Here is a 25,360-nt window from a genome sequence, read left to right as displayed (position 1 = left end):
GTTGCTTCAAGGCATCAAGTCCTCAAAACGCAGTCGTGTTTATTTCGCGTGACAAACACAAATTGAGCTTCCGTGGCAGGATTTTGGACACATTTCACCGACAGCAGGTGTCCAAACGATGAATCGACGAACAAAATAGTCGTCGACGACTTTGATGGCCGCCGAGTCGAGCGTTACTCCGCGTTCACTGTTTCTTCTTGACCACGTGCGCGCAGTCGTATTTTCCCCTGACGACGGTGAGCTTGACGCCGGGCAGGTCCTGCGTGCGGCCGCCCTCCACCAGAACCACGTTGTGCTCCTGGAGGTTGTGGCCCTCGCCGGGGATGAACACCACCGCCTCCTTGCCGTTGGCGAGGCGCACGCGGGCGCACTTCCTGTTGGCCGAGTTGGGCTTCTTGGGCTTGCGGATCATGGTCTTCAGGATGACCGCCTTCATCTGCGGCTTCCCGAAGGTGGGGCCCAAGGCCTTCGGGGCCACCTTGGGTTTGCCCAGCCGGTGCATCTGGTTGAGGGTGGCCATGGGCCGGGTCAGGAGGGGGCGTGTCCACCAGCAGGCCCGCTGGGATGCTGCGCGGGCACACGACGCGCGTCAATACGTCGACTGACAAATTGGGGCATTATTTAACACATTCAAACAGAAGACAAAGACTACGACATTCAAACAAACAATAATCGGTTCTCAGCAAGTTTTCTTTCTACATGCATTAATTGAGTGATTGATCGTTACCGTAACTTTATTGATCCAAATATCATTTTCGGCTTCAGCCTCAAAAAGTCAAATAAAAATCCATATCAGTTGGGCTCTACTTCCAACTTTAATTTGTTCCCCGACCAAGCTTGCAAGTCAATTTCCTTGCACATTTTCCCAAATCAACCGAAAATTACATTTTTTTTTTTTTTGCGTGCAGGCCGTTTATTTGGCGCAAATCGTGTAGCATCTTTTTTGAGCGTGTTTGACACTTTTTTTCCGCTCAATAAATGACTGGAAGCGCATCGGCGATGATTGCGCTCTGCAAAATAGTCAAAGAGTACAAAATACTCCGTAGGCCACAATTTAAGACGAGGACGCTTAGATGCAGACGAAACAGCCCGAGCTCCCAATCTCATTCCTAGGCCACGCCCCTTAAAGCCACATCTCCAAGTGAGTGAGATTTTTGGCTAAATCAGTTTATTTATTTACATTTTTTATTCTCATATTACAATTCAATTTCCCTCTTATTAAACTCTACATAGTTGTGATGGTGGTTTTTTTTTTTTTTTTTGGTTGTTGAAATTTGAGTTCATACACACGGGTAATTTAAGTTTTATTTTTAATTTAAGCTTGGTCACACAACTAGCTAACTTGTAATTCAAGGTACTGCTGCATGTATATTATTTCAGCAAAACAAATGAGAATACATCCATCCATCCGTCCATTTTCTTAGCCGCTGATCCTCACAAGGGTCGCGGAAGTGCTGGAGCCTATCCCAGTTGTCAACAGGCAGGAGGCGGGGTACACCCTGAACTGGTCGCCAGCCAATCGCAGGGCAGACGGAGACAGACAACAGTCGCACTCAATATGACACCAATGGGCAATTTAGAGTGTCCAATGAATGTTGGATGTTTTTGGGATGTGGGAGGAAAGCGGAGTGCCCAACCGGAGAAAACCGCAGCAGGCAGGGGGAGATCGTGCAAACTCCACACAGGGAGGGCCGGGATTGAACCCGGGTCCTCAGAACTTTGAGGCCAACGCTTTACCGCTGTTCCACAGTGCCGCAGAGAATAAACACACATGAATGGAAAAATATGAACCAATATGTGTTTGGACTTGCCTTGAAAGAAGGTGGTGAGCGCCGTCAACGTGCAACGTTGCAACAGCGACATCGCTAGAAGACACCAAAAGAAGTTTCACTTTGGACTACGACATACATTGGGTTGCTCTGCCATACAATGCAGTACAAGTACATACAGTATAGTACTAGAAAAAAAAATGGACGTCGACAAACACATTTTACTGAAATAATTTAAATAATCAATTTCAGAGCGTTATACTGTTTATAATCTCACAATATATTGACAAATATAGTCAATATTCTGCATGCACTCCATACACGTTTACTCATAACTAATGTCTAATACACAATGTACAACATGCAACATTTGTATTATCATTGGATTATGTCATATTCGAAAAATAACTCACATTGTGAACAAATTCATTCTCGTAATAAATTCCATTTCTTCAGCTATGTCATTTTTGCTTTCTGAATTATGATTAGTTACGAAAAAAAATATCTGAACGTATGTGGAAAGTATTTTTTTTCAACTATTTTATTTTATAAATCGCGTTCATGTCGAAGACGAGCGAAGTCGTCCTTGTGCTAGCAGCTAACGACATCGTACCTTTCGGTGGGAAGTCAACACGGAACTGCAACCACGATCAAAAGGTCACACTCCAAATTAGCCACGGCGACGCGAAAGTCAATCGTCAAACCATTCGGAAAAATGTGGGTGAAAACGACATAAACATAACGTGACTAGGAAAGTCGAACGACGAAGTCGCCGGAAATCGTTCCTCGCAACGTGAATACTTCCGGGTCATCACGCAAAGGGAACAGCGCACACATGGTGGAATAACCTCAGATATGTATGAGTAGTGGATTAGACGCGCCCATTTCAAACTCTGTGCCGAGTGCAATGACTGATCTAAAAAAAAAAAAAAACAAAGACTGCTAGACTTAACATGTAATGTTTTTATGACAAAAAAATGCTTAGTTTTTTTGCTATGTTATGATGATAGTGCTTGACAGCGTATTTTGGGAAAAATTAACACCACGGAAATCGGACCCAAGGGAATATGCATGGTTTCTTGCTAGTCACCGTGTTCTATGGCTTACCTTTGCACTTCGCCTTTTTGTCTTATCAAGTCCAATTAAAAATCCTTCATGTTACCAGAACTGAAACAAATGTCAAGCTCACACGACCAGTTTTAATTCTACATGCCAAACTTTGAGAAAAACCCCAACATAATCCAACGTGTTAATAATCATGTCCGCCACACGTTTTTGGGAGTACCAAGATGTCGGCCAACTGGGTTCAACCCATCGACGTACCGCTCGATGTGGATGCGCTATCCAGTCTTTGGGTTTTTTTTTTTTATTAATCAGTGACTGTAACAGCAAAAGGAGGTAAAGTCGTCAACGCGTTCATTTTTTGTACTGCAAGAAAACTGAACGACCAACGAGTCAGATGTCATTTTGCTGCTTTGTGGAAAACGGCGTCCATCACAACAAGGGAACTGTGAGCCCCTTTCACATGAAAAAAAAACGGAGGAATAGAACCTTTTTTTTTTTGCTTTTTAAAATATTGTTCCTGGTGCTGGCAAATGGTAATCTTATTGCAGTGTCCATGTGTTGCCTTCCAAGGGAACCTCGAGCTGTACAGATGCGTTTCTTTATACGTTATTATTTTATGAATTATGCATCCATCCATTTTTAAAGCCGCTTATCCTCATGAGGGTCGCGGGAGTGCCGGAGCCTAGCCCAGCTGTCATCAGGTAGGAGGCAGTGAGACACCCTGAACTGGACGCCAGCCAAATCGCCGCACTCACAATCACACTGATGGGCAACTTAGAGTCTCTCGTGCGAGTTTTTGGGAGGAATACTCCCCCCCCCCCCCCCCCGCAGGCACTTGGAGAACATCAAAACTTCACACAGGCGGGGCCGAGATTTGAACCCTCGTCCTCAGAACCGTGAGGCTAACGCTCTACAGCTGTCCCACCGTGCCGCTTTTAAGAATTATAATTTATTAAAATGGGGAAAAGTGTCAAGACAATTGCGTTGATTTGCGTAACATTTTAATGACATTTTTGGATTCCATACATTGGTAAAATGTGTCAAGGCTTCATAAGGACCTCATTTGGGCATTTAAATTGTAAATATTATTCATCCTGATTGTAAGACTGAAAGTGCAATTAATGACTACATGAAATGAATTTACGGTGTGTCGAAAGGAGCCCAAAGTCGACCTTGAGACCGAGTCGAGGCTAACGGCGGTGACGTCGGCGCACCGATGGATGATCCACGTGCAGAGAGAGAGAGAAAATGCAGTCACTGCTCGATTATGATGACGGCCTTCATATTCTAATCAGATGAAGCGGCCGCACAACAATTGTGAGACTTCATATCTCAATCAAAGTGGACATGCGTGCTTTACGTAGATGGTCCAAGGTCTGCTTAAAGATATCAGCAGATATTTATCAGTCCGTTAAGCATAAATGAGCCGGCAGTGAACCGCGCCCGCTCACAACCGCATCACGATGGCGAGCGCCAGGTCGCGAGCCGTCCTCCTCTTCGTCGCCTTCCTGGCCGGGACCTCCGCTAACCCGACCGGAAGCCCGAGCGGGACCGGGAAGCGTCTTCTGCTGATCTCCTTCGACGGCTTCCGGTGGGACTACGACCGGGACGTGGATACGCCTAACCTAGATGCGCTGGCGCGGGACGGCGTCAAGGCCAAGTACATCACGCCGCCCGCGCTCACCATGACCTCACCGTCACACTTCACCACCATCACAGGTCTCCTTCCCGATCTCACGCTCCCGGTCCTGTCGTTTCATACCGTCTCCTCTCCGGTTGCGCCGTTTTCAATTCAATTTGACGTATCTCGCGTCGGCTCAAGGCACTTTAGACACGGAACAGGTCGCAGGTCACAATCCTCATTCGAGAAAAGACCGAGTGAAGCTCACGAGAGCGCGCAGCACCGGGCGACGGAGCCGGAGAAAACTCCCTCTTGGGGAGAAACCTTCAGCAGATCCAAGAGTCAACGTGGGGCGGCCATCTGGTCTAAACCAGTCGGGTAGGACAGAGAAAAGGAGAGAGGACAGAAAAAAAAAAAAAAAAGCGGTCTTGAACTCGTCGGGAGTCGACTTCATCCTCAAGCGTGCCGCTAGGGAGGGGGACCCGGTTTAGGATGACCAGGTCGGTCCAGTCGTTCGGAGCGGAATCTTCCGCGGCAGCGCTTCTGGGCAACTGGTCCACCACCAATCTCGTCCCGGGTGGTGACTGCAGAATCTGGACGGCAACAGCCTCGGATCTGCTCACTTTCACCCAAAGCGGTGGACGACGTGGACTTGAACTAATCACTGGCAAAGTCGACCTTGGAATATCTGCTGGCAAGACATTCCAGAGGAGTGGAGCCCGCTTAGAAAGTGCTCGAGAGCCTGCAGACTTCTTTCTGGCTCTCAGAGTCACCAAAAGACACAAAAACACATTGCGAGCGTCGCTTTCAGGATGGAACGTAAGATTCCAACGGAGCGGCGCGGCCAAGTTACGACTCTACGCCATATTTGAGGAGTCAGTAACAAAACCCTTAAAAATAAGATAAGGAAGTTCAGGCGGTTAGACGGAGTAAAATGACGAAACGTGTTATCTTATCGTGTGCCGACACGCCCTTTCCCGTCCGTCACGTCATATCCCGGCTGGTCACTGTTTTGTGATGTGTTCTGATCAGGTCTGACCTTCTCCTGTTCCGCCCCTCCTCATCTTCTGTCCTGTTTTGATCTGATCCTGCCAACAAATGAAAATCACTGATTTGGTTTAACATCATCAAGCTTCACGTGCAACTCCCGAAAGTTCCTCGGTTCATGTCCGCCATCTTCTTGTTCAGGCCGCTGGGTTGAGGACCACGAGGTGGTCCACAACATGATGTTCAACCCACTCACCAACCAGAAGGTCCCTCACAAGAAGACCCTCAGGCGCTCAGAGTGGTGGGACAACGGCGTTCTGCCTCTCTGGATCACAGCGCAGAACCAGGTGACAGACAGCCGTCAAGCCAACTTAAACCGCTCCGTCAACGTTAGCCAAATTAGCGTGAGGAACGTGTCAGAGGCTGATAACGTTAAGTTAGCCAAGTTAGCGTGATGAACATGGAAGATGATGACAAACATCAGCAGGTTGACAGTACAGTATTCTGCAGCTAGGCTAATATTAGCATGTCAAAAATGCAAAGCACTGGAATAGCAATTGTAGTGGATTTTATTTTTGTTTTGTTGCTTTTTACTATTTACAGTAAGGCTCTCGCCACCATGTGAACTTCTCTTGGCCTTCGGCTATTTATCACGGACATCGACAGCTCCCAGACGAGAGGCGGCTGATGTTTTAGGGCGGCGAAAGGTCCATTCCTGCCTTACCGGCAAAACGACTGGTCTAAGGCTAACAGTTAGCTACATTAGCACGCCAACCGCATTTCAGTACGTTGACAGTCTGTCAACGGTTAAGGCCAACGGTTTTCAACGGTTGTCCCAACACGACTCCAAATTTCCTGTTGTTGTAAAGTTGCGACCCAGTTCAGAACGATCGAGAACTTTTTTTTTGGAAACACGTACATTATTTAAGGTTAAATGCAGCTTCAAGGCCAAAAGAGGATTTGCCGCCATGACATTTGCTAGCCGGAGGCTGAGCTGCTGTATGTTTATGGCACGAGCTAGTGGACAAAGTGCAAGGCGGCTACACTTTGTCACTAGCGCATGTTCCACGTGGGAACTTGGTACACCTCTTGATTGGAGGCTACTTGCAAAATCAAAACAGGAATCCTGTCCTGTACCCGCCTGAAACGGCTCTGCGACCCACTTTGGGTCCAGTTGGGAATCACACTATTTTACAGGAAGATACTCTACATTAGCATGCTGAATGTGTCAAATATTGGGCTAGCACGCTGAAGCCATCAACTACGTGGATATCGGCACGTTACGCAACATAAATGAAAGTTTTGGCATGTCGCAGGGTCTGAAGACGGCCTCTTTCTACTACCCCGGAGGCGGTGTCAACTACAGCGGCCAAGCGGTGAACCGGGCCATCGTGGAGGAGTCGGCCCACCCCGATGACAACGAGACAGAGTGGCGCCAGAACATCGACACGGTTCTGAGCTGGTTCTCCGAGGAGGACTTTGACCTGGTCACCTTGTACTACGGCGAGCCTGACAACGTGGGCCACATGCGGGGTCCGGACCACCCGGACCGGAAGGCCATCATCCGGCAGATCGACCGCACGGTGGGTTACTTGCGGGAAGCCATCAGTCGCCACAAGCTGGACGCCAGCCTCAACGTCATCATCACGTCTGACCACGGCATGACCACCGTCAAGAAGCGCCCCCTGGTGGACGAGATCGTGCTCAACAAGTACTTGAATCTGCTCAAGCTGGCCAGCTTTGAGATTTTGGACTATGGCGGATTTGGGATTCTGACGCCACGGCCGGGGAAGGAGCGGGAAGTACTGGAGGCGCTGGACAAGGCTCCCAACCTGACCGCCTACAGGAAGGAGGACATGCCCCAGAGTTTCCACCTGGCACGGAGTCGACGCCTCCCACCCGTGGTGGTGGTGGCGGACCTCGGCTTCAACCTCAACTCGGTACGTGTGCTGATGCTCATGCCAACTACAGTCACAAGCAGTTAGCTATCTGTTTTCGTAGCAACATAGCATGTTGTATACTAACAGCTTCCACGTCAAGATGCTAATATTGTTCCATAACATACTGAGAGAGCCATCCTCAAAATGCAAAAGCGTCTTGAGACAACTAGACATCAACATGATCATGGAGCAGACTAATTTGCCGTCGATATGCTGTTGCTAATAGCTCAATGTCAAAACGCCAATGTAGACGTGCTGTAGTAGCAGAAACCTGATAGGTTTAGTGGAACTAATTAGCTAGCAGATTTCAAACGTCTACATTCTAATGTCACGAATTGCTGTAATGTGGACATTCTTATGTAGACACGCTAATGTAACTAGCTGCTTCCCTGTCCACATGCTAATGTAGCTAATTCTTGTAAATTGGACATTCTAATGTAGACACGGCAATGTAGCTAGCTGCTCCTCTTTCCACATGCTAACGTAGCTAACTGCACTGACACCAATATGCTAACGTACAGTAGGTGGCTCGTTCGCCTCGAGAACGCCAACACGCTCAACGGCGTTTTTCCATTCCAGAGATTTATCGTGTACGTGAACAAAGGTGACCACGGCTTCCACAACGGCGAGATGGACATGAAGATGATCTTCAGGGCCTTCGGACCCGACTTCAAGAAGAACTTCCTGGCCGAGCCGTTCGACAGCGTCCACATTTATCCGCTCATGTGCAGGCTGCTGGACATCCGAGCGGAGCCCAACAACGGATCCCTGGAGCACACGGCGTCCATGCTCGTCACGTCCCACAGTGGTGAGGACCGAGAAAGTTGACCACGTGGATCCACTTCGCCAAAACTGCCATCTTGTGTCTTGTCTCACAGGAGGACCTCAAAGGACTCCGACGTCACTGATGATGATGACGACGACCTTTATCTTGATTTCCACGCTGATGCTCTGACGCGACGCACCTCCGAGATCCACGATCGTGCTCCCATAACCCGGTCCAATCTGCAAGATCGGAGAGGTCCCTCCTCCAGATCCAGATCCCGATCCCAACAAAAGATCCGCAGTGACGCCGCCATCTGCTGGACGTAATCGGCAAACAATCAAAGAACAAGCAGAACGAGTTTGAATGTAAAAATCTGGCAACTGTGACGACAGAAATGAGATTTGTATGATTTTTATTTATTTGGTACTCATGTACACAAAGTTGCACCTAAAAACAGATGTTTTTTTTTTTTTTTTTTGCTGCAAATAAAATATATACTACATATGTACAACCCTAAATAGCTAGAGTATACATTTAAAAAAAAAAAAAAAAAAAAAACTGTCCACACCCTTGTTCAAATGGCAGGTTTTTGTGCAATTAACCCATTGGTGGGCAGCGTCCCATTTTTGGGACATCGTGATTTTCACGCAATCTGAAGGCATAATTCGGTATCAAGAGAGGATAACTCATGGCTCAAAGTTAGCATGGAGTTCTTTCCATTTCCTTCCTGACCCAACATGGCTGCCTTAATAGCTATATAATTATCGTATAACTTAACCCTAAACGAAAAAGAAGAGTTATTTCCTTGATCGTGGCCCGTTAGGAGACTTTGATCTCAATAAGGCAAAAAATTGCCACCCTGCCCATCAATGGGTTCAAATTCAGCAAGATTACCAATTTAAAGATTTGCCCTATAAATGTGATAGACACGTTCATTCAGTTGAGCAAGTAAGGAAGTAAAACTAAAGTGGCATAATGTGGTTGCACAAATGTACACACCCTTCCACGTCCCCGATCAAAGTCCGCACGCGTCTGCCGCCGATTCCTGATTCTGACCCTGATCGTGTCGGCTTCTCCTGACAATTTTGTAGTCACGCCTTACAGCGCAAGCCACGCGTGGTCCGAGGCCGTAAAAAGACCGCGGAACAGAGTGGAAACGTAGCAGTTTTCCAGGCACCAATAACTCCGCATCCCTTCCGAAAATGACGGACAGACGAGAAGAAAAGCGCCGAGCGAGGCAGCCGAGACGCCGCCAGCAACATTTGACTTCCTGTTCATCACAAGTGACAACAATGAACTGTATTCTTCGCGTCCGGGCTATGAAGTAGGTCAGGTGGAAAGATGGAGGGCATTATTACCCTTCCCCCCAAAAAAAAAAAAAAAAAAAAAGACAACAAATATCCTAAAAGCATTTGGGTAAAATGCAGCAGACCAAAAAAAGTTTCATAAGCGGGAGGCACGTCAAACGGCGGCAGGTGCGCGCTGACAGTCCTTTAAGGGGAGCTTGAATGTCATTGTTAGTTATTTCGGAACAATGCCTCACACTTCAAGGATTCAAGACCCCGTCTGGACCATCCCCAGGACTCAAAGCTGTAGTGTCCTTGGGAAAGACACTGATACCCCGACCCCGACCCAGTATGTTCCACCTACAAGTGTGTAATGACTGCGATGGGTAAAATGGAGAGAACTCATTAGCATGTTGATGACAATAAGGATGCTGATTCTTCTTAGAGGCCAAATGAATGGGAGAAAGGGACTTGAAAACCTGCCATGAACAGGGGTGTGCAGACTTTTGAATATCCACTGCAAATGACACAGTCATGTGTTCATATTCCACATATGTATACAGTAGCATCAACGTGTCAACAAGGGTTGATGTTTCACACGTTGAAGTTAACCACAAACAAAAAAATGTTTCAACGAGTCCTCAAACGCACCACCAGTCCTTGGGCACACAACCAGCCCCGGAACGCACCTCGAGTCTTCGAAAGCGCCGCCAGATCTTCCGACGCATTCCAAAAAGAGTCCGACTTGCGCCGCTGCCGCCGAGTCACTTGGACTTGAACAGCGACTCCAATTCTTGCGGGTCGGGTCCCGGCGCAGCGTCCGACTTGGGGATGGGCGGGAACAACGACGCCATCTTCTGTCGGAAGTCGGACAGCTGAAGGAAATAAACAAACGCGGGCATTTTCATTTCATCTTCTTCCTTCCGCGCAAAAACGTCGACATACGTCGTGAACGCCGAGGAGCTTCCAGGCGCCGAAACAGAGCAGGCCCACACCGCAGCACGCGTACAGCGAGCCTCGACCCAGCGCTCGCAGCGCTAGCGCCGCGCCGCTCTCGGGCAGCGCCGCCGTGGCCGTGGCGCCCTGCAGGACGTGACATCACACATGAAAATGTTTGCGTCAAGCGTCTTCCTGGAAGAATGTCCCCCACCCCAAACAGCAACATGAATTAACATTTTTTATCATTCTGTTGGTGAACACATTATGTGGGTCCTCCTTGAAAACTGCTGCCAGTCATTAAGTAAATTACAGTTTTGTTTTGTTTTTTTGCAAACTACCACCACACTGTTGGCAGCCATGTTTTTCGAATAAGAAGTGCACAATAGCGGAGAAACACTTTGAGCTATGAAGTCATTTCAAAATATAGATTAAAAATAAATGTCATCCTGACCATTAAAAAAAACTCAGCCATGAGGATCAATTATTGTGATGATAATCTTTCGAGCTCGTCACATCCACGGGAAGTGACGTTAGAGTTCGGGGTGTGTAGAGAACCGGAAGTGGCCAAGCAGCATCCAGGTTGTGTCACCTTGTTGAAGCAATCCGGGTTGTTCTTCTTGGCTAAAGCCAACGTGGATCCGAAGCCCACAATGAGGCCCAGAGACGATACCGTGGCCAGAAAGACGGCACCTGCACACACAAAAAACGCGGCACTCATCGAGAAACACTAGATTTGCTCACAGGGTGATTTTGTTTACGTGTGCGCGTGGCGGGAGAATAAATGGAAATGACGGAGAGCAACACTGTACTGACCTTCCACAAAAATGATACACGTCAACAAAGCGTACAAAACTGTCAATCTTGGAATGGATACACACAATCAACGTGTAAATGTTGACCTTTAATCAGCTGCAGTTTGTCCTCGTCCTCATTTTGAGACACTTCGACGACTTTCCCCTCCGCTGCAGCCATATCGAGGTGGTCCGTCAGCGTCAAGTCACCGGACAAAAAAAAAAAACCCGGAACCAATGGAAAGATATATATATATATATATATATTTTTTTTTTTTTTTACGAAATTTTCCATTCTTTCTTGCTCTTTATTTTTCTATTTATTGACCCTTAAATTTGAAGTAAAAAATAGACATAAACACATCCATCCATTTTCTCAGCCGCTTATCCTCACGAGGGTCGCGGGAGTGCTGAAGCCTATCCCGGCTGTCAACGGGCAGGAGGCGGGGTACAGCCTCACAGTCACACCTAGGGGCAATTTAGAGTGTCCAAGTAATATTGCATGTTTTTGGGATGTGGGAGGAAAGCGGAGTGCCTACCCGGAGAAAAGCCACGGAGGCACGGGGAGAACATGCAAACTCCACATAGGCAGGGCCAGGATTTGAACCTGGGACCTCAGAACTGTGAGGCCAACAATTTTCATCTGATCCACTCTGCGGCCAAAATAAATCCCATCAAAAATATACCAAAAAAATGTCAGACATACGGAGACCATTCATTCATTCATTCTCTGACGTATCTATTTTCTGGACTGCTCCTCCTCACGAAGGTCGCAGGCGTGCTGGAGCCTAATCCCGGCAAACTGCAGGCAGGTGGCGGTTTACACCCTGAACTGGTCGCCAGCCTATCACAGGTCACAATGCAACGAACGACACGCTCACATTCACACATACGGGCAATTTAGTCTTCAAGCAATCCACGTATAATAATAATGAAGAAAAAAAAAACAACTGTGAGCATTAAATTCATGGAAAATTAGTTCAGAAATTCAGAGCGAGTAAAAACAATCCAACTATTATTTAATGTATTTTATAAGGGGTATTGGTAGCAAAATGCTTCCAATATCTCAATATTTTCTCAAGTGTAAAAAGTTTGCAATGTTGCTGTTTTAGCACAAAACATGGAGCCGATGCTGTCTATTTGCTTTCGCGGGCCACAAAAAAAAAAAAAAAAGGAAGCGGTGTCCCAGATCGGGATTGATTTTGACACATCTAATCTTGATTTGCACCAGAAAAGAACGAGCAACGTTGCATCATGGGTAACGGAAGAGGAAGTTGAGCCAACCAAGAAGATTACGTGACGTGACCAAAAGGAAGAACAAGAAGAAGAAAGGAGGAAGAGGAATCAGGCTATCTTGTTTTATTTGCACGTCAAGGGGAAGGTTAGCGTCATTCGGGTGTACAGCAGGGGGCGCTCCAACGCAGGGAAAGCTTTCAGGCCATCAGAAATTTTCCAGCAACTTCGATACAAAATCGTCGGACGTAGGCGGGGAGGAACTTAAATGTCATGTTTGCCGGAACAGCGCCACCGGCTGGCACAATGTGCAGGGCGCTCATGAGGGGAAGTCTCGTGTCGGGGAGTCGACCGCTCATTTCCCGAACCCAAATCACGACATCACGATTTCGACAGAATTGACTCGAGGGTTGAAACGATTCATCAAATACTCCTGAAACACGATATGATGGGATTGTTATGTCGTGGACTGTACCGTTGACCGTAAAGTCCACTCAAAATCCCTGCAGTGAGCGTTTGACTCAAAAATGAGGAAAAATCCTTCGCTGAATCGCAATCATCTTCATGCGCTAAATATGTCTTCAGCAGTTGGAGAGAGAGAACGAGCGAGAGGCTCAAACATATATATATTTTTTTTAAAAAACACTACAGATATTTACAGCAAAAAAGGAATAAGCGGACCAGAACCTGAAAAAAAAGAAACATTAAAAACTAGAAAAAAAAAGAAAATATTGGAAAGCTTTTATATATATTAAAAAAAAAAAAGGTTGTTGAAGCAGGGATCCACTGAACAAATCCTGCAACAACCGCGTATCAAGCGCGCGCGCGCTCCTAATCGTGCTTAAAGCGGATTTGATTCATCGTTTCAGGCCCACAAGTCAAATGGTTCCGCATTTCAGAATCTCTTTCCGGTGTGTTCGTGTGTTCAGTCACTCGTCGCCTCCTCCCTACTCAATATGTACTACGTAGTATTTTGCATCCAGTACACTCACTACACATTGCAACGGCACACAAAATGTCCGACTGAGCATCGAGTGCAAAATGTTGTGGTTAGGGAACGATCGGAACCGCTCATCAACACGGAAGTGAACAACAACGCCGTTACATCACACGCACGGTTATGACATCATCATCAAAATACCAACGGGAGCGTCCGACGGGCTTTGGCGTCACGTCTTGCGCCTGCGGGCGGCGCCCCAGTAGTCCTTGAGCGCGGGATGCTAGCTTAGCCTCACGACTAGCGTTGCCGTCACGACGCAAGCGGAGAGGAAGTCATTCATGCTACAAACAAGCACACGCAGGAATTTATTTACACGTGGTTGTTACCTGCACGCCTGCAAGTCCCGACACTACTCGCCAAAGCCCTTGCGGCATTTAGTCCGTATCCAGTTCCGGGTGCGCGTACTAGTGCGCTCTTTGCCCTCAGTCGAAAGGAAGACTCAGCGCAGCAGTAGAACGGTTGTTTCGATTATATTGATATTTCCTTCCACTAAGGTAGAAAAACTACGACCGTCGCTGTCGGCAACTACGCAGTTGCTCAACTGCAAAACTGGCAACGTGGCTGCGGCGAGACAATATTTTTAATATTTTCAATTCCTCCATCCATTAATCAGATAAATATTTATTTTGCCTTCAAGTCTGTTGCAAAACGACCGCTCGTGAACTGATTATCGTTTATTTGGTCTCGTGTAAACTACGTCAAAAATAAGATTGCAATATGATCTGGACATTTTGGAAATTGAGAGTGACTTCTTCGCTACGACTACATTAAAATATCTCTACAACAGCTGAGTTGAGTTACTAGTAAGGACAAATGGGATACTAGTACATGAACCTTAAGCTGGATATGGATAAAGGCTCAAAGTGCTTTGAAAACGACGCTCCCCGTGGGCGTCGGGGGTCAGTTAGCAAAGCATGATGGGAATTGTCAGGACTATGGTTGTTGGGGGGGAGGGGGGGGGCTTGTGGGGGCGTAGGGGGTGTTGTTCTTCTCTTCACAAAGACATGCAATCAACTGCATGAGGACAACACCGACTTGCTTCTTCAAAGCACGCACGTGCACGCACACACACACACACGAGCGCATTTTGTGAAGTGTGCGTGTGAGTTGTTTCCAAGTGTGTGTGTGTGTGTGTGCGTGCGCGCTCTGCTCAGCGGTCCGTCATTTTCGCGCGACGCTCAGAACTCGCTGAGGTTGTGCCACTTGGAGATCTGCCGGCGGGGGTTCTCGCAGACCTCCCGCCAGTGGGCGGCGCCGGAGGGCGCGGCGCCGTGCAGGCCCAGCAGCAGCCGGCCCAGGACTTCGTTCTTGGCGGTGCGGTCGAAGTCCACCACCAGGAACTCGACGGAGATGTCGGGCAGCAGCTCGGGCGGGATGTCGTAGATGAAGGACTCGTTGAAGACGGGGTTCAGCGTGCACTTCTTCACGTGCGTCTTCTTCTTGGCGATGCGCTTGCGGCCGTAGAACACGTTGACCTTCACGTACGGGTCTGTCGGAGGCCGGGGAGAACCGTTAGCGTGCGTCAGCGTGACGGTCGAGGCTCGGTCGACACGTTCCCCATTGAGACGTCGATTTGAGTCGGGCCGGCGGGGAAACGCGGAAATAAACAAAAGGAAGTCAACTACGATGATTTACTGAAGTTTGCTTTTTCGGTGGTTATACAACTCTCATGTTTTTATTATTGTTGGATTCTTGGACCAATTCTACGTAATGTTATCTGCTATTTGCTCTTGTTTCATTTTTAATGCTCTTTTGCTCTTCTTCACATTCTTAAACAACGTGATGCGACAAAGCGGCACACTCCATCGCGTGCGACGGGAGACGTCAGCGGGCCGCGTCGGGAGCGTTCGGCACTCTGGCGGGACCTGCCAGGACTCGCGTTTGTCACGCTTGCTTACGTTGCGGACCGCCCTTAGGAAATAAAAAGGAGCATTCGCGGAGATGCGGTCGGAACTGGCTGGAGATGCCGACCGAGTAAGACGCGTCCCGCGTTCTCCTCGCGAGTAAAAGTTTGCCTCGTCCTCCTTCCTTGGAAAACTTTAAATGTCCTGGGGTGCGCGGGTCTGACGCTCACCGGACGCCAACACTGACTGCCCGAACCCGACAATTATTGTGCAAATGTTTGTTTTCTGATGTTTAATTACTCCCAAAAATGGAGAGACAAGCCTCGAGGCGTGAAAGTAAGTCATAAGGTAGGGAAAACATTTAAACGGTACGTGGAAACCTTCAAATCAAAATGGAGTCCAATACCAAACGTCAGCGTTCAAGGAGGACGACTCATCAACGTCTCATTTTCCCACAAGTGCGGGCGCAACGCTTGGACTCACTTGCAGACAGTCCGGCGATGTCCATCTTGGGGAGGTGCCGCGCCTTGAGGACCACCACGCTCAGCCGATGGGACACCGGCTGGTAGGACAGCGACGCCAGCAGCTCGCCGCGGCTCTCGCACTGACGACACAACGCGCCACACAAAAAGTCACTTCCCGTCTGCGAGCGACTCGTCACGCCGGCGCCGCTAAAGCCGATTAAGCTGCCGAGGAACGTCGGAAATGTGAGAAGAGGAGAGAACGCGAAGACATAAACCGCCTTTATGAAGCGTAATCATTGTTGTATGTGTGCCTTTAAGGGGCGTGGCAAAGTGAGCAACGTGAGCGAGTGGATCTGGGCCTCGTGTTTGCGTGAGCGTCCGGGTGTGAGTTGCGGCCGCCAGCAGCATTTGGTGAGCGGACTGCAGCTCTCCTTACCCGCGTCCTTTGGCTGCTCTTCATTCAACCAAAAACTCGCTGGTGAGTCGAGCTACTTTGGTCATTCGTGATATGCTTTGAATATCGGGATTATTGTGTCATGTGACGTCTTGGAACGCTTGAGACGACGTTCGATGCTCAACCAGTCCGTTGACTCGCCTCGGCGTCCGTCACGGGAACGCGGCCCGAGGTTTAACGGCGACTTTTGCTGATTCAGGTGCCGCTGCCTGATGTTGTCACTTCTCTGCGGTCTAAACGTTTGCGTTGCGTCCAACAGAATCGAACGTCGCCAGCGCATTCAAACGACCAACGAGAGACCCTCAATCCGGTCTCTCGGGGAGCGAGCCGCCAGGCGCCGGCGGCCGGCACAGCCCGCGTGAGCGATCGGCGTCTCCTCACCTGCATATTCCTCTTGGTGATGCGCCGGCTCAGGTGGACCCGGCCCGTGCTGGGGTCCACGCCCTCGAGCGGCACCACGGCCTCGCCGACGACGTCGTCGCGGGCGAAGCGGTCGAAGCTGAGCACCAGGAAGTGCAGCGTCAGCTCGGGCAGCGAGCTGTACGCCACGCCGTAGAACGTGAAGGTCTCGTCGAAGAGCGGGTCCAGAGTCTTCCTCAGCACGCGGGTCTTGACGCGGTGCTTCTTCTCGGGCAAGATGGTCATCTTCACGTACGGGTCCGAGCTGCCGGCCTGCTCGTCCATGGCGGGCAACCCGCGGGCGCCCACCACGGTGACCACCAGCGCCTTCTTGGGGAAGTTGTAGTCCACGGTGAGGCTGAGCACTCCCAGCCCGGCTTCGGGTTCCGCTTCCGAGGAGGCGGGCGTGAAGGGCGACGGCGCCTCGCTGCCGCTCTGACTGCCGGCGTCCGGGCGGCAGTAGTCGGCGCGCACCGGAAAGGCGCGCTCCAGGCGGGCGGGGCCGGCCGGCCGGCTCACCTCCAGCTGAGCCGGGACTTCCGGCGGGACGTCCAGAAGGTTGTTCCCGGCGTCCGCCGGCACCGTCCCGCGGGCGCGCTCGCCGTCCCGCTCGGCCCGCCTGGCGCCTCGCACGATCCTCTTGCTGCTGCTGAGCGATTCCGGGTAAATGCTGATCCCCTTCAGCATGTGGATGAACTTGTAGGGGGGGTCCTCGGCGTCGCAGTAGCGGTCGCCGTGCAGCTTGTAGCGTCCGGATGAGCGCAGGTAGCGGCGCTGGCAGAAGGACCAGAGCAGAAGCAGCGCGATCACCACCGCCACCAGAATGCCCGCGCCCAGGAAGCCCGCCAGCACCGGCGACATGGCTGCGGGACAAACAGGAAGTCAGCTGGGGCGCCTTTCAGTGCTCAGCGACGCTTCGTTTTTCTCGTTTTACATCGCACAAGTCTGTTGCCGCGCTAGAGGCAAATTCCTCGGGTGTTTTTGACATTGTCGTGTATTAGTCTCGTGTTTGTGCCCTTTCGGGGATGCTGGGAGGTGTAAACGCTGACTGATTGCCAACACGTTGCGTAAAAAGGGAAAAGATCCACGGGTGAAACGGCGGCCACGTGGAAGGAAATAAGCGCCACCGGGATTTGAATTGGAAATGCAAAGTCATCACATTTTCAGTCGTCGCTACGGTTCGCCGTCTGGGCCGCCAGGCAGCACAGCCGGCCAATCGCGGTTCGGCTTTCTTAGTCACGCGACGTCACATACGAAGAAAGCCGAACTGCGATTGGCCGGCTCTTCGGTTGTGACCTGAAGTAACCCTGCCTGCTGCCACAGACGCTGAGTTTCACACAGCCAATTGTAGCAACTGTTGAAAATGTGACGACTTTACATTTCGAAATTCAAATCCTCGTGAGACTTCTTTCCATCCACGCTGGCACCGTCTCGCGTCTTCAGTGGTTTGCTTTGTAAACTCTCCCAGACACGCTTGGCAAATAAAGACGAGTCGGATGAGGAAGGGCGCAGAGTTGTGCGCTCGACTTCATAATGAGGCTCAGTTTTGTCTGCGGCCAATCAGAATCAAGCGCTTCCTTCATTCAGGGTCGGTCGCATGCTTTGCAAAGTGCTGAAAAAGAGCCAGCTCGTTGCCGAGCAACGCACACAAACAGACGCATTTCCCGTTTGCACTCGGCGGCTATTTGCTTCCTGACATTTCCGAGGAATGTTGGGGAGCAGGCATTGAACCATTCGCTCGGTCCGTCCTCACTAAAGGGGATGGATCGATCGATCTATCTATCGTTTTGATAGGGTTCTCTTTCTTGGCTGTCAAGCGTTGGCCTCACAGTTCTGAGGACCGGGGTTTAAATCCCCATGTTCACCCTAACCCTGTGTGGGTTTTCTCTGGGCACTCCGGTTTCTTCCCACATTTCAAAAACCGGACCGGTTGAGGGCGTGCCCCGCCTCCTGCCCGATGACAGCCAGGATAGGCTACGGCACTCCTGTGACCATTGTCAGGATAAGCGGCTAAGAAAATGTATGGATGTTTTTTTCAACAAGCTGACTCGGCACTTTTTTGACACACACGTCGCCGGTTGCTGAAGTGATGATTTCGACGAGTGAAATGTCCCACATCGATATGGATCTGTTTTCCCGCCTCAGGAAATCAATAACTTGATGTGGAGATCCATCAATCTCGCTCAAAATATCCCAAAAGCCATTTGAGCAAAAAGCGCAGCGCACCCAAAGCTGCTTGCTCAGTTTCAAACGCGTTGCTGACCTCTGACCCTTCTGGTGCCGTCGTTGTATCCCACAATGCAACTTGAAACCAAGCGCACAGCCGATATTCAGTCGCTCCCAAGAAAATCCATTTGTATTCATTTTGTGCAATAAAGTTATCATAGAAAGAGATATCAAACTGTTAGCATCCAAATTTTGGAATGATTGATTGATTTTTATCACGGACGGCCCATCAGCTGACATGAACGGCGTTTGAAAAATTGTTTTCATCTGACAGGTGACTCAACAACATACGTCGTTCATTTTATTTAAAAAAAAAAAATGTAGATAAATAATTGGAGATTAGAGGATGACAAACCATTGGAATCAGTCACCAGCTGACATTTTAAGGGCTATCGAGGTCCACTTTGTCAATAAATAACACAAAATGGACTTTTGAGTCATTTGACAACGCAGCCCGCTTGTATAAAAATCGGTTATTTGGTGATGGGGGAGTAAAAGAACGAGAGAATAAGAACAAAACGGGCAATGTAGGAACAACAATGACGTCATGCTCATGCCCGGCCGCACTGGGGCCGCCGCGTGCAGACGTGACGTCAGCGCGAGGCCCGCCACACCAGGGGAAGCTGCGCAGAGTCGGTAAACACACACACACACACCCACCCCCCCCCCCCCCCAAAAAAAAAAAAAAGAAGAAAGGAACAGACATTGGGTGGTCACCAGACTCAGAAAAAGCCACGGTTTTTTTTTTTTTTTTTTTTTTTTTAAAGGTTGATTGAATGAGTAACTCGTACATTTTGACATACTTATAGATACATATGTTGAAAGTGAATGTTTTTCAAAATTTTGGGGCATGTGGGAGTCAAGTCCATGTTCTTGTTCTCCCTTCAGATCGATTGCTTTATTGGAAATTTGAATAGGAGAAGTCGCGTCTTCCGTTCCTGGTGAAATTGGGCCGGCCTGACAAACTGCTGGCGGCCATCAAGCCAAATGACGACGATGGTACACAATGTAGCTTTGTTATGTGCTACAATTGCACTTCAGAACTCAATGACAAAGGCTTCAAAATAGGGAGTTACTTTTCGATCAGCCTGTCCCCGAATGTCGCCCCTAAAGCGACATTTTGACGTTCAACCAACGCCGACCGAGATAAAATAAATAATAATAATGAAAAAGCACGAGGGAGGCGAAATGGCGGATGCTTGTCGACTGGGTGGAGTCCGTGTCGGCCGCAAAGCGCACCGGGAATCGAACCGAGAACACCCCACGAGCCCAAACGCCGTCCGGGGGAATCCGCGCGGTGACGGCCGGCCGCCTCGAGGGCTCGAAGGCGGACGCTGGGGCGGATTCACTCACCGTTGGGGGCTCGCAGCTCTGTGATGTCCGCCATTTCGTGACGGCGTGAGAGAGAGGAAAAAACCAATGAGAAAGGGTGGAAGGAGGGAAGGGAAGAACGAAGGACGAAGGAAGGCGAGGAAGGCTCGCTTTCCTTCACATCCGTAAACTCAAAGCCAGTCCTTCTCCCTGGGCTCGGTCCGGTCCGGTGCCGATCGGGCGTCGTCTCTTCTCTTCTCGACCGAGTGATGCTCGAGCGGAAAGCGACGAAAGATGCAGCGAGTCTGCGCACTGAGGCCCGCCCGAGATCCTCTACGGCGCGGACGACGTCTCACTCGGGCTCCATTCGACACCTTTGCGTTCTCAGAGGAGGGCACAAAAAAAAAAAAAAAAAAAAAAAAATTCTGCAGGCCAGACAGCCGTGCTTGGTTGTCCGCGAGGATGCCAACTAAATGTAAGACATCGAGAAAAGAAAACCAAAATAAGAGATGAAAAGATACAAATGAAATTAGTGTGGAAGTCCCCGAGGTCACTGGCAAGGCACCGACGAGATCCGCCCGGAGTTCCTAAAGGCTCCGGATGTCGTGGTTGACACGCTTCTGCAACATCGCGTGGACATCGGGGATAGAGCCTGGTGGTGGGTCCCCTTTTGTTCCAAGTACCAGGGGGATCACACTCCTCAGGTCTAATCGGGGGTGGTAAAGAGGAGGCTCCGTCGGGAAATCCAATTCCAGATTCAGGAGGAGCAGAGTGCTTTTTGTCCTGGCCACGGAACAGTGGACCGGCTCTACGACCCCGGCAGGGTCCTCGAGGGTGCGTCTGAGTTCCCCCAACCGGTCTCCGGGTGTTTTGTGGACTTGGAGAAGGCGTTCGACCCTGTCCCTCGTGGAATCCTGTGGGGGGTGTTTTAGGAGTACGGGTACCACACCCCCCTGCTACCAACGTGAGAGTTTGGTCTGCATTGGAGGCAGTAAATCCGACTAGCTTAATTTAATAAGAGTTTGGGGCAGACCACGTAATCCGTCTCTCATAATCCAAGATCCACTTATGTAGGACAGGGGGGCAAAATGTGTCGACGTGCGCGTCAGCTTCCGCGACGGCTCGCCAGTAGTATGTATCGAGCCGGCCCGGCCTTCAGCGCGACGTCCGCCAGTCACGGCGCCTGGGGTGGGAGCGGCTCATCTGCGGCTTATCGCGATGCCGAGCCGGGCCGCTTTACGGCGTTGTGATCGCTCGCGGCTGAGTACGCTCCATACCGATCCGCATATCATCTAAATATGGTTCGAAACGAGAGGTTAATGTTGCCGCGGACACTCGACGTTCCCTTCTCCGAAAAGGGCTTCCGTGTCAGAAGGGGCGCGTCCCACAGTCGAGGCCACAGCGTCTTCTCAATGGCGAATGTCGGCGGTGACGTCACGGACAGTAAATGCAGCCAATATGGCGACCGCTCGGACGCCGTCGAATGAGACTTCCGCAACTCTGCGCATGGATGACGCGCTCTCCGCTCATAATTATTATTGTTATATGTATTTTCTATTCTATTTTAGAATATTTCTCGGGATGACACCTGAGCTTTAAGCAATTTTGTGGCGATGTGACAGCTGGGCGCAACATCTTCCTCCAGACATTGGTCGAGCTCAGCCCCGCCCTCGGCCACGTTGTGACATCGCCGGTCACGTGAGGACTATCAGGGGCAGAAGTGCAAGTGGAACATTTCAAAACAACAATCTTGGCTCCTTTTCAAATGAGCTTCGGCATAACGCGAGCGGCGACTTGAGCCTTCCTTGCTTTTTGCTTCACTTTTTGTTTTAGTTTTTAGTTTTCTTCCATTTTCTTCTGTGGTTTGTCACGTCGGCAAAAGAGGAACAACTTGCGACTGCACCAACTTCTTCACTTGGGTGTTTGTTTGTTTGTTTGCTTTTTTAATCCTTTGCAGCCGTTTCCTCCCGTCTTCTTGTGAACTTGTCACGTCAAGATGTTTGTCTTGGTCGTGTTGCTTGTGACCGGTGAGTGCTCGACACCCGCATGACACCGAGAGTGGATTTTTCCCTGTATTTGAGTTCATTGCTGAGAAATGTTTTCTATTGTCAGTTTGAGCTCAACTAGGATGTGATGTAATGGTTCATATCATCCAAAACAAAAAAGAAAAAAAATCTTGTTTTTTGCTGATACGAAAAGAAAACGATGATGTCCACCCCCCATTTTCTTCAAATCAAGATAAAATATTTGTCCTGGACATTAACATTTATGAATTATCACAGAAAGAAATGTTTCTTTTGGGATAGTTTGAAAAGAAATGTTTCCCCTTGGGAAAAAAAAATGCCCTTGGTCAAAATAAGCAGTTTTCAGTCCATTCAGTATATTGGCTCCCCTGTGTGAAAATGGCGACTATGACTGCAACTCACTGAGGATTTGTGAGCGTCTTCATGGATGTGGGCCTTGTGCTGCCTTTGCAGGCACCGGGAGGAGCAAGGCAATGTCCATTGAAATGAGCAGAAACTCTCAAATCATCGTACGCATTAGGATGCAGGATTTGACTACTTTTCAGGTTCAACGGGCGCGGCACAGCGGGTGCGTTATCCGCCGGCGACGTGCGCGGTGCGCGGCTCCACCGTGACGCTCTTGTGCTCCTTCACGCCCACCGAAGCGGTGGTGAGGACGGTGTGGTGCGTCAATCACCTCATCTGCCAAGGCTCCACGCCGTCCGTCTACGACAGCGCCGCGCTGCGGCAGGGAAACTGGCGCTACCTCTACCTCGGAGACTTGAAAAGAAACTGCACGCTGCAGATCCACGACGTCCAGGAAAGAGACAACACCACGTTCCGGTTCCGGATGGAAGCGCAAAACGATGCCGGACATTTCACTGGCATCGCAGGGGTGAAGGTCACTGTCATTGGTACGAGCTTTAAGTCACGCCGGTCATTACCATAAACCTCATACAGTGGTACCTTGATTTACAAGCGGCCCAACTTCCAAGTTTCTGCAGTTAGTTGAAGATTCAGATATCCTAAAAACCGCGCCAAAAATATTGAGTAATTAAGGTACGTGACATATATGGAAAATTTGCCAAGGCAAAGGACGTAGGCAGCAAAGAGAGTGGGGCCCGTGACAGAACCCCGGGGGACACCAGAAGAAACAATCCCCAGGTGATTTCGTTTGAGGTGGTTGCGTTCCGGTCAGGCAAGAACGGGGGTGTGTTGAAATGTCCACGCGGTGCTTAGGAAATGCAGTCAGAAACTGCCGTCAGATGAAGGAAGACGAGGACGGGGAGGAGCCCAGAGCCCAGAGTCCGGAGCCAGGACCGGGTCCTCGCTGATTTTTTCACGACGGCCGTTTTGTTGTCAAGGAGTTTGCCGGAAACCAGACTGGGATGGTTCTTTGAGGTTTACGGACGCCAGCTGAAATGCTGGCAAGCGGCGAGCGCCGAGCCGCTTTGCTCGCTTGACAAATGGAGCTCGGAAGTCGAGGTACCACTGGTACGCACTAGCGTCGCATTCAGACACACAACTTTCAAGTAACTTTCAATTGCGAGTCAAGACGTCGAAAGTCTTGACCAGGGGCATCGCCACAGGTAACCGTGTCCTCCCCCCAGACGGCGAGCCGATGAACGTGTCTAGCTCCGCCCCCGGCCGGGTGTCGGAGGGCGACACGGTGACGCTGAGCTGCGTCTCCAGGTGTTCCTTCGGCGGTCTGGCGGTCCGCTGGCACCGCGATGGCCACGCCCTCCCGGAGTCGGGCCCCGCCTTGCGGCTGGGCCCCCTGGGGGCGGGCGCCTCGGCCAACTACACTTGTGTCCTCGTCACCAACCCTCGCACCATGTCGCCGCCCTTTAGGCTCAACGTGGGACAACCCCACTCTGGTAAACTACTTTCGCATCTTTTCCTGTTTCTTCTTCTTCTTCAATGTCTGACCCCTGACCTTTTATCCACCCATCGTGCGATATTCCAATTTTTCTGATCACACGTCACCATTGTGCAATATTTGATGTGCTCATAATGAACCAATGTGATCTGAAATTTGGCAGATTTTTTCATTTCTAATCACCAATGAATCTGAAAAATATATGTTGACTATAAAAACCTATTTTTTGGCTCCCGAAAATCTGTTTCAAACTACGATGCCCTTTAGTATTTAACTTCACAAAGCAAAGTCAAATTGGCAACAATTTACAGATTTGACCCCAAAAAAGTTCCTTTGAACGCCGTCGTTTTTGTCCCGTGTGGTCACAGCTTCATGCGCAGAAGACCTCCGAGCCGTATTTTGGATTCTATTCTTGACTTCCTTTCACGACACATTTGACATGCCAGCACTTGAAACGGCGCCGATTCCAACGCTCGTGTTTTGTGCAAATAAAAGCGCCGTTCTCCGCTTTCCACGCACGAAAACGTTGCCGAGTCGTCAACACGTCCATTTCCTTTCAGACCTCGCCGTCACTCTCGGCGTCTCCTTCGGCGTCCTGGCGGCGCTCATCCTGGTCGGCGGGATGGTCCTGTTGGCGGTGAAAAGGTGCGTCGGCTAACCTGATGCTAGCTTGCCCCTTGTTAGCATTTAGCGTGAGCGTAGTTAGCACGCTTTTGACAATCCGGCAGGAAACGTCGGCCGGCGTCGCTTCGTGACGTCAAAGACGTACAAAACGACCGCGAGGTGAGTTTGCTGACATCCCATCATGCACCTGGGACAAGTGCCCACCTCAGAGCGTGTGCCCGTGTGTGTAGCAGCGGGGAAGCGTTTACGACAATACAACGACGACTCCCGAGCGAGGCGGACCCGACGGACAGGAAGTGGACCAGACTGTACAGGAAGTTAGCTACGCCGCCGTTCAGTTTAAACCAAAGGCTGTGAGCAGGTATCTCACACACACACACACACACACACACACATTTGTTGTGATGTTGTTGCAGTCTTCTCGTTTTGTTTTGTTTTTTTAGGTCGGCGGTGGCGAAGGAGGAGGAAGAGGAGGTGGTCTACTCGTCTGTCACGCGTTCGACCACCTGAGCGCTCGGTCGACACAAAGTGACGTCATTTGGCAACAGGAAGTGATGTCGCGTGCACGTTGACAGTGATGTCACACTTGCTAAAAGTGCACAAAAAAAGAAGAACAAAAGATAACATTTGCTACGGCGCCAATAAAGTCCACTCAATCAAGTGTTGATTGTTTCCGATGAGATCATTTCCTGTAGTATCCAGGCGACTTCCTCTTTGGCTCGTCAACACTTTACTTCCTGTTTACCTCGTCCAAACAGG

General features: G+C 49.9%; 5 protein-coding genes across 8 annotated transcripts; 2 read left to right on the top strand and 3 right to left on the bottom strand.

Moving 5' to 3' along the window:
* Window positions 1-14: 14 nt before the first annotated feature.
* Window positions 15-2,612, bottom strand: mrps12 (mitochondrial ribosomal protein S12). The gene is made up of 3 exons (XM_061820288.1): window positions 2,383-2,612; window positions 1,812-1,865; window positions 15-567 (listed from the first exon to the last, which is right to left on the bottom strand). Exons 2-3 carry the CDS (start codon window positions 1,861-1,863, stop codon window positions 185-187), a joined length of 435 nt encoding a protein of 144 aa, XP_061676272.1. The 5' UTR covers window positions 1,864-1,865; window positions 2,383-2,612; the 3' UTR covers window positions 15-184.
* Window positions 2,613-4,168: 1,556 nt separating this feature from the next.
* Window positions 4,169-8,378, top strand: zgc:153896 (uncharacterized protein LOC569930 homolog). Its single transcript, XM_061820721.1, has 5 exons — window positions 4,169-4,553; window positions 5,644-5,789; window positions 6,759-7,382; window positions 7,962-8,190; window positions 8,261-8,378. The coding sequence occupies exons 1-5, from the start codon at window positions 4,298-4,300 to the stop codon at window positions 8,335-8,337; spliced, it is 1,332 nt and encodes a 443-aa protein (XP_061676705.1). The 5' UTR covers window positions 4,169-4,297; the 3' UTR covers window positions 8,338-8,378.
* On the bottom strand, window positions 8,067-11,386 carry tmem242 (transmembrane protein 242). Of its 3 annotated transcripts, none has more exons than XR_009795123.1 (5): window positions 11,273-11,386; window positions 10,963-11,063; window positions 10,380-10,517; window positions 10,124-10,309; window positions 8,067-8,464 (listed from the first exon to the last, which is right to left on the bottom strand). XR_009795123.1 is itself a non-coding variant. In XM_061820720.1 (4 exons), exons 1-4 carry the CDS (start codon window positions 11,343-11,345, stop codon window positions 10,199-10,201), a joined length of 423 nt encoding a protein of 140 aa, XP_061676704.1. In that variant the 5' UTR covers window positions 11,346-11,386; the 3' UTR covers window positions 8,544-10,198. The 3 variants fall into 3 exon arrangements, 1 of the variants encoding a protein (XP_061676704.1); XR_009795122.1 differs by having other exon boundaries at window positions 8,068-8,461; XM_061820720.1 differs by lacking the exon at window positions 8,067-8,464 and having other exon boundaries at window positions 8,544-10,309.
* A 1,010-nt stretch (window positions 11,387-12,396) lies between these two features.
* On the bottom strand, window positions 12,397-20,475 carry LOC133501420 (synaptotagmin-11-like). The gene is made up of 4 exons (XM_061821182.1): window positions 20,138-20,475; window positions 16,541-17,421; window positions 15,725-15,845; window positions 12,397-14,886 (listed from the first exon to the last, which is right to left on the bottom strand). The coding sequence occupies exons 1-4, from the start codon at window positions 20,169-20,171 to the stop codon at window positions 14,576-14,578; spliced, it is 1,347 nt and encodes a 448-aa protein (XP_061677166.1). The 5' UTR covers window positions 20,172-20,475; the 3' UTR covers window positions 12,397-14,575.
* Window positions 20,476-21,811: 1,336 nt separating this feature from the next.
* On the top strand, window positions 21,812-25,286 carry LOC133500667 (uncharacterized). 2 transcript variants are annotated; one of them, XM_061819663.1, is made up of 7 exons: window positions 21,812-22,122; window positions 22,665-23,012; window positions 23,709-23,975; window positions 24,538-24,622; window positions 24,706-24,760; window positions 24,835-24,962; window positions 25,045-25,286. In XM_061819663.1, exons 1-7 carry the CDS (start codon window positions 22,092-22,094, stop codon window positions 25,109-25,111), a joined length of 981 nt encoding a protein of 326 aa, XP_061675647.1. In that variant the 5' UTR covers window positions 21,812-22,091; the 3' UTR covers window positions 25,112-25,286. The 2 variants fall into 2 exon arrangements, with proteins under 2 accessions (XP_061675647.1, XP_061675646.1); XM_061819662.1 differs by having other exon boundaries at window positions 21,814-22,122; window positions 24,832-24,962; window positions 25,045-25,285.
* Window positions 25,287-25,360: the final 74 nt, after the last annotated feature.

This window comes from Syngnathoides biaculeatus, chromosome 5, assembly GCF_019802595.1.
Source record: "Syngnathoides biaculeatus isolate LvHL_M chromosome 5, ASM1980259v1, whole genome shotgun sequence".
NCBI classification, from domain to species: domain Eukaryota; kingdom Metazoa; phylum Chordata; class Actinopteri; order Syngnathiformes; family Syngnathidae; genus Syngnathoides; species Syngnathoides biaculeatus.
Note: the sequence above shows the minus strand (reverse complement) of the source record. Positions and strands in the feature narration are given on the sequence as shown.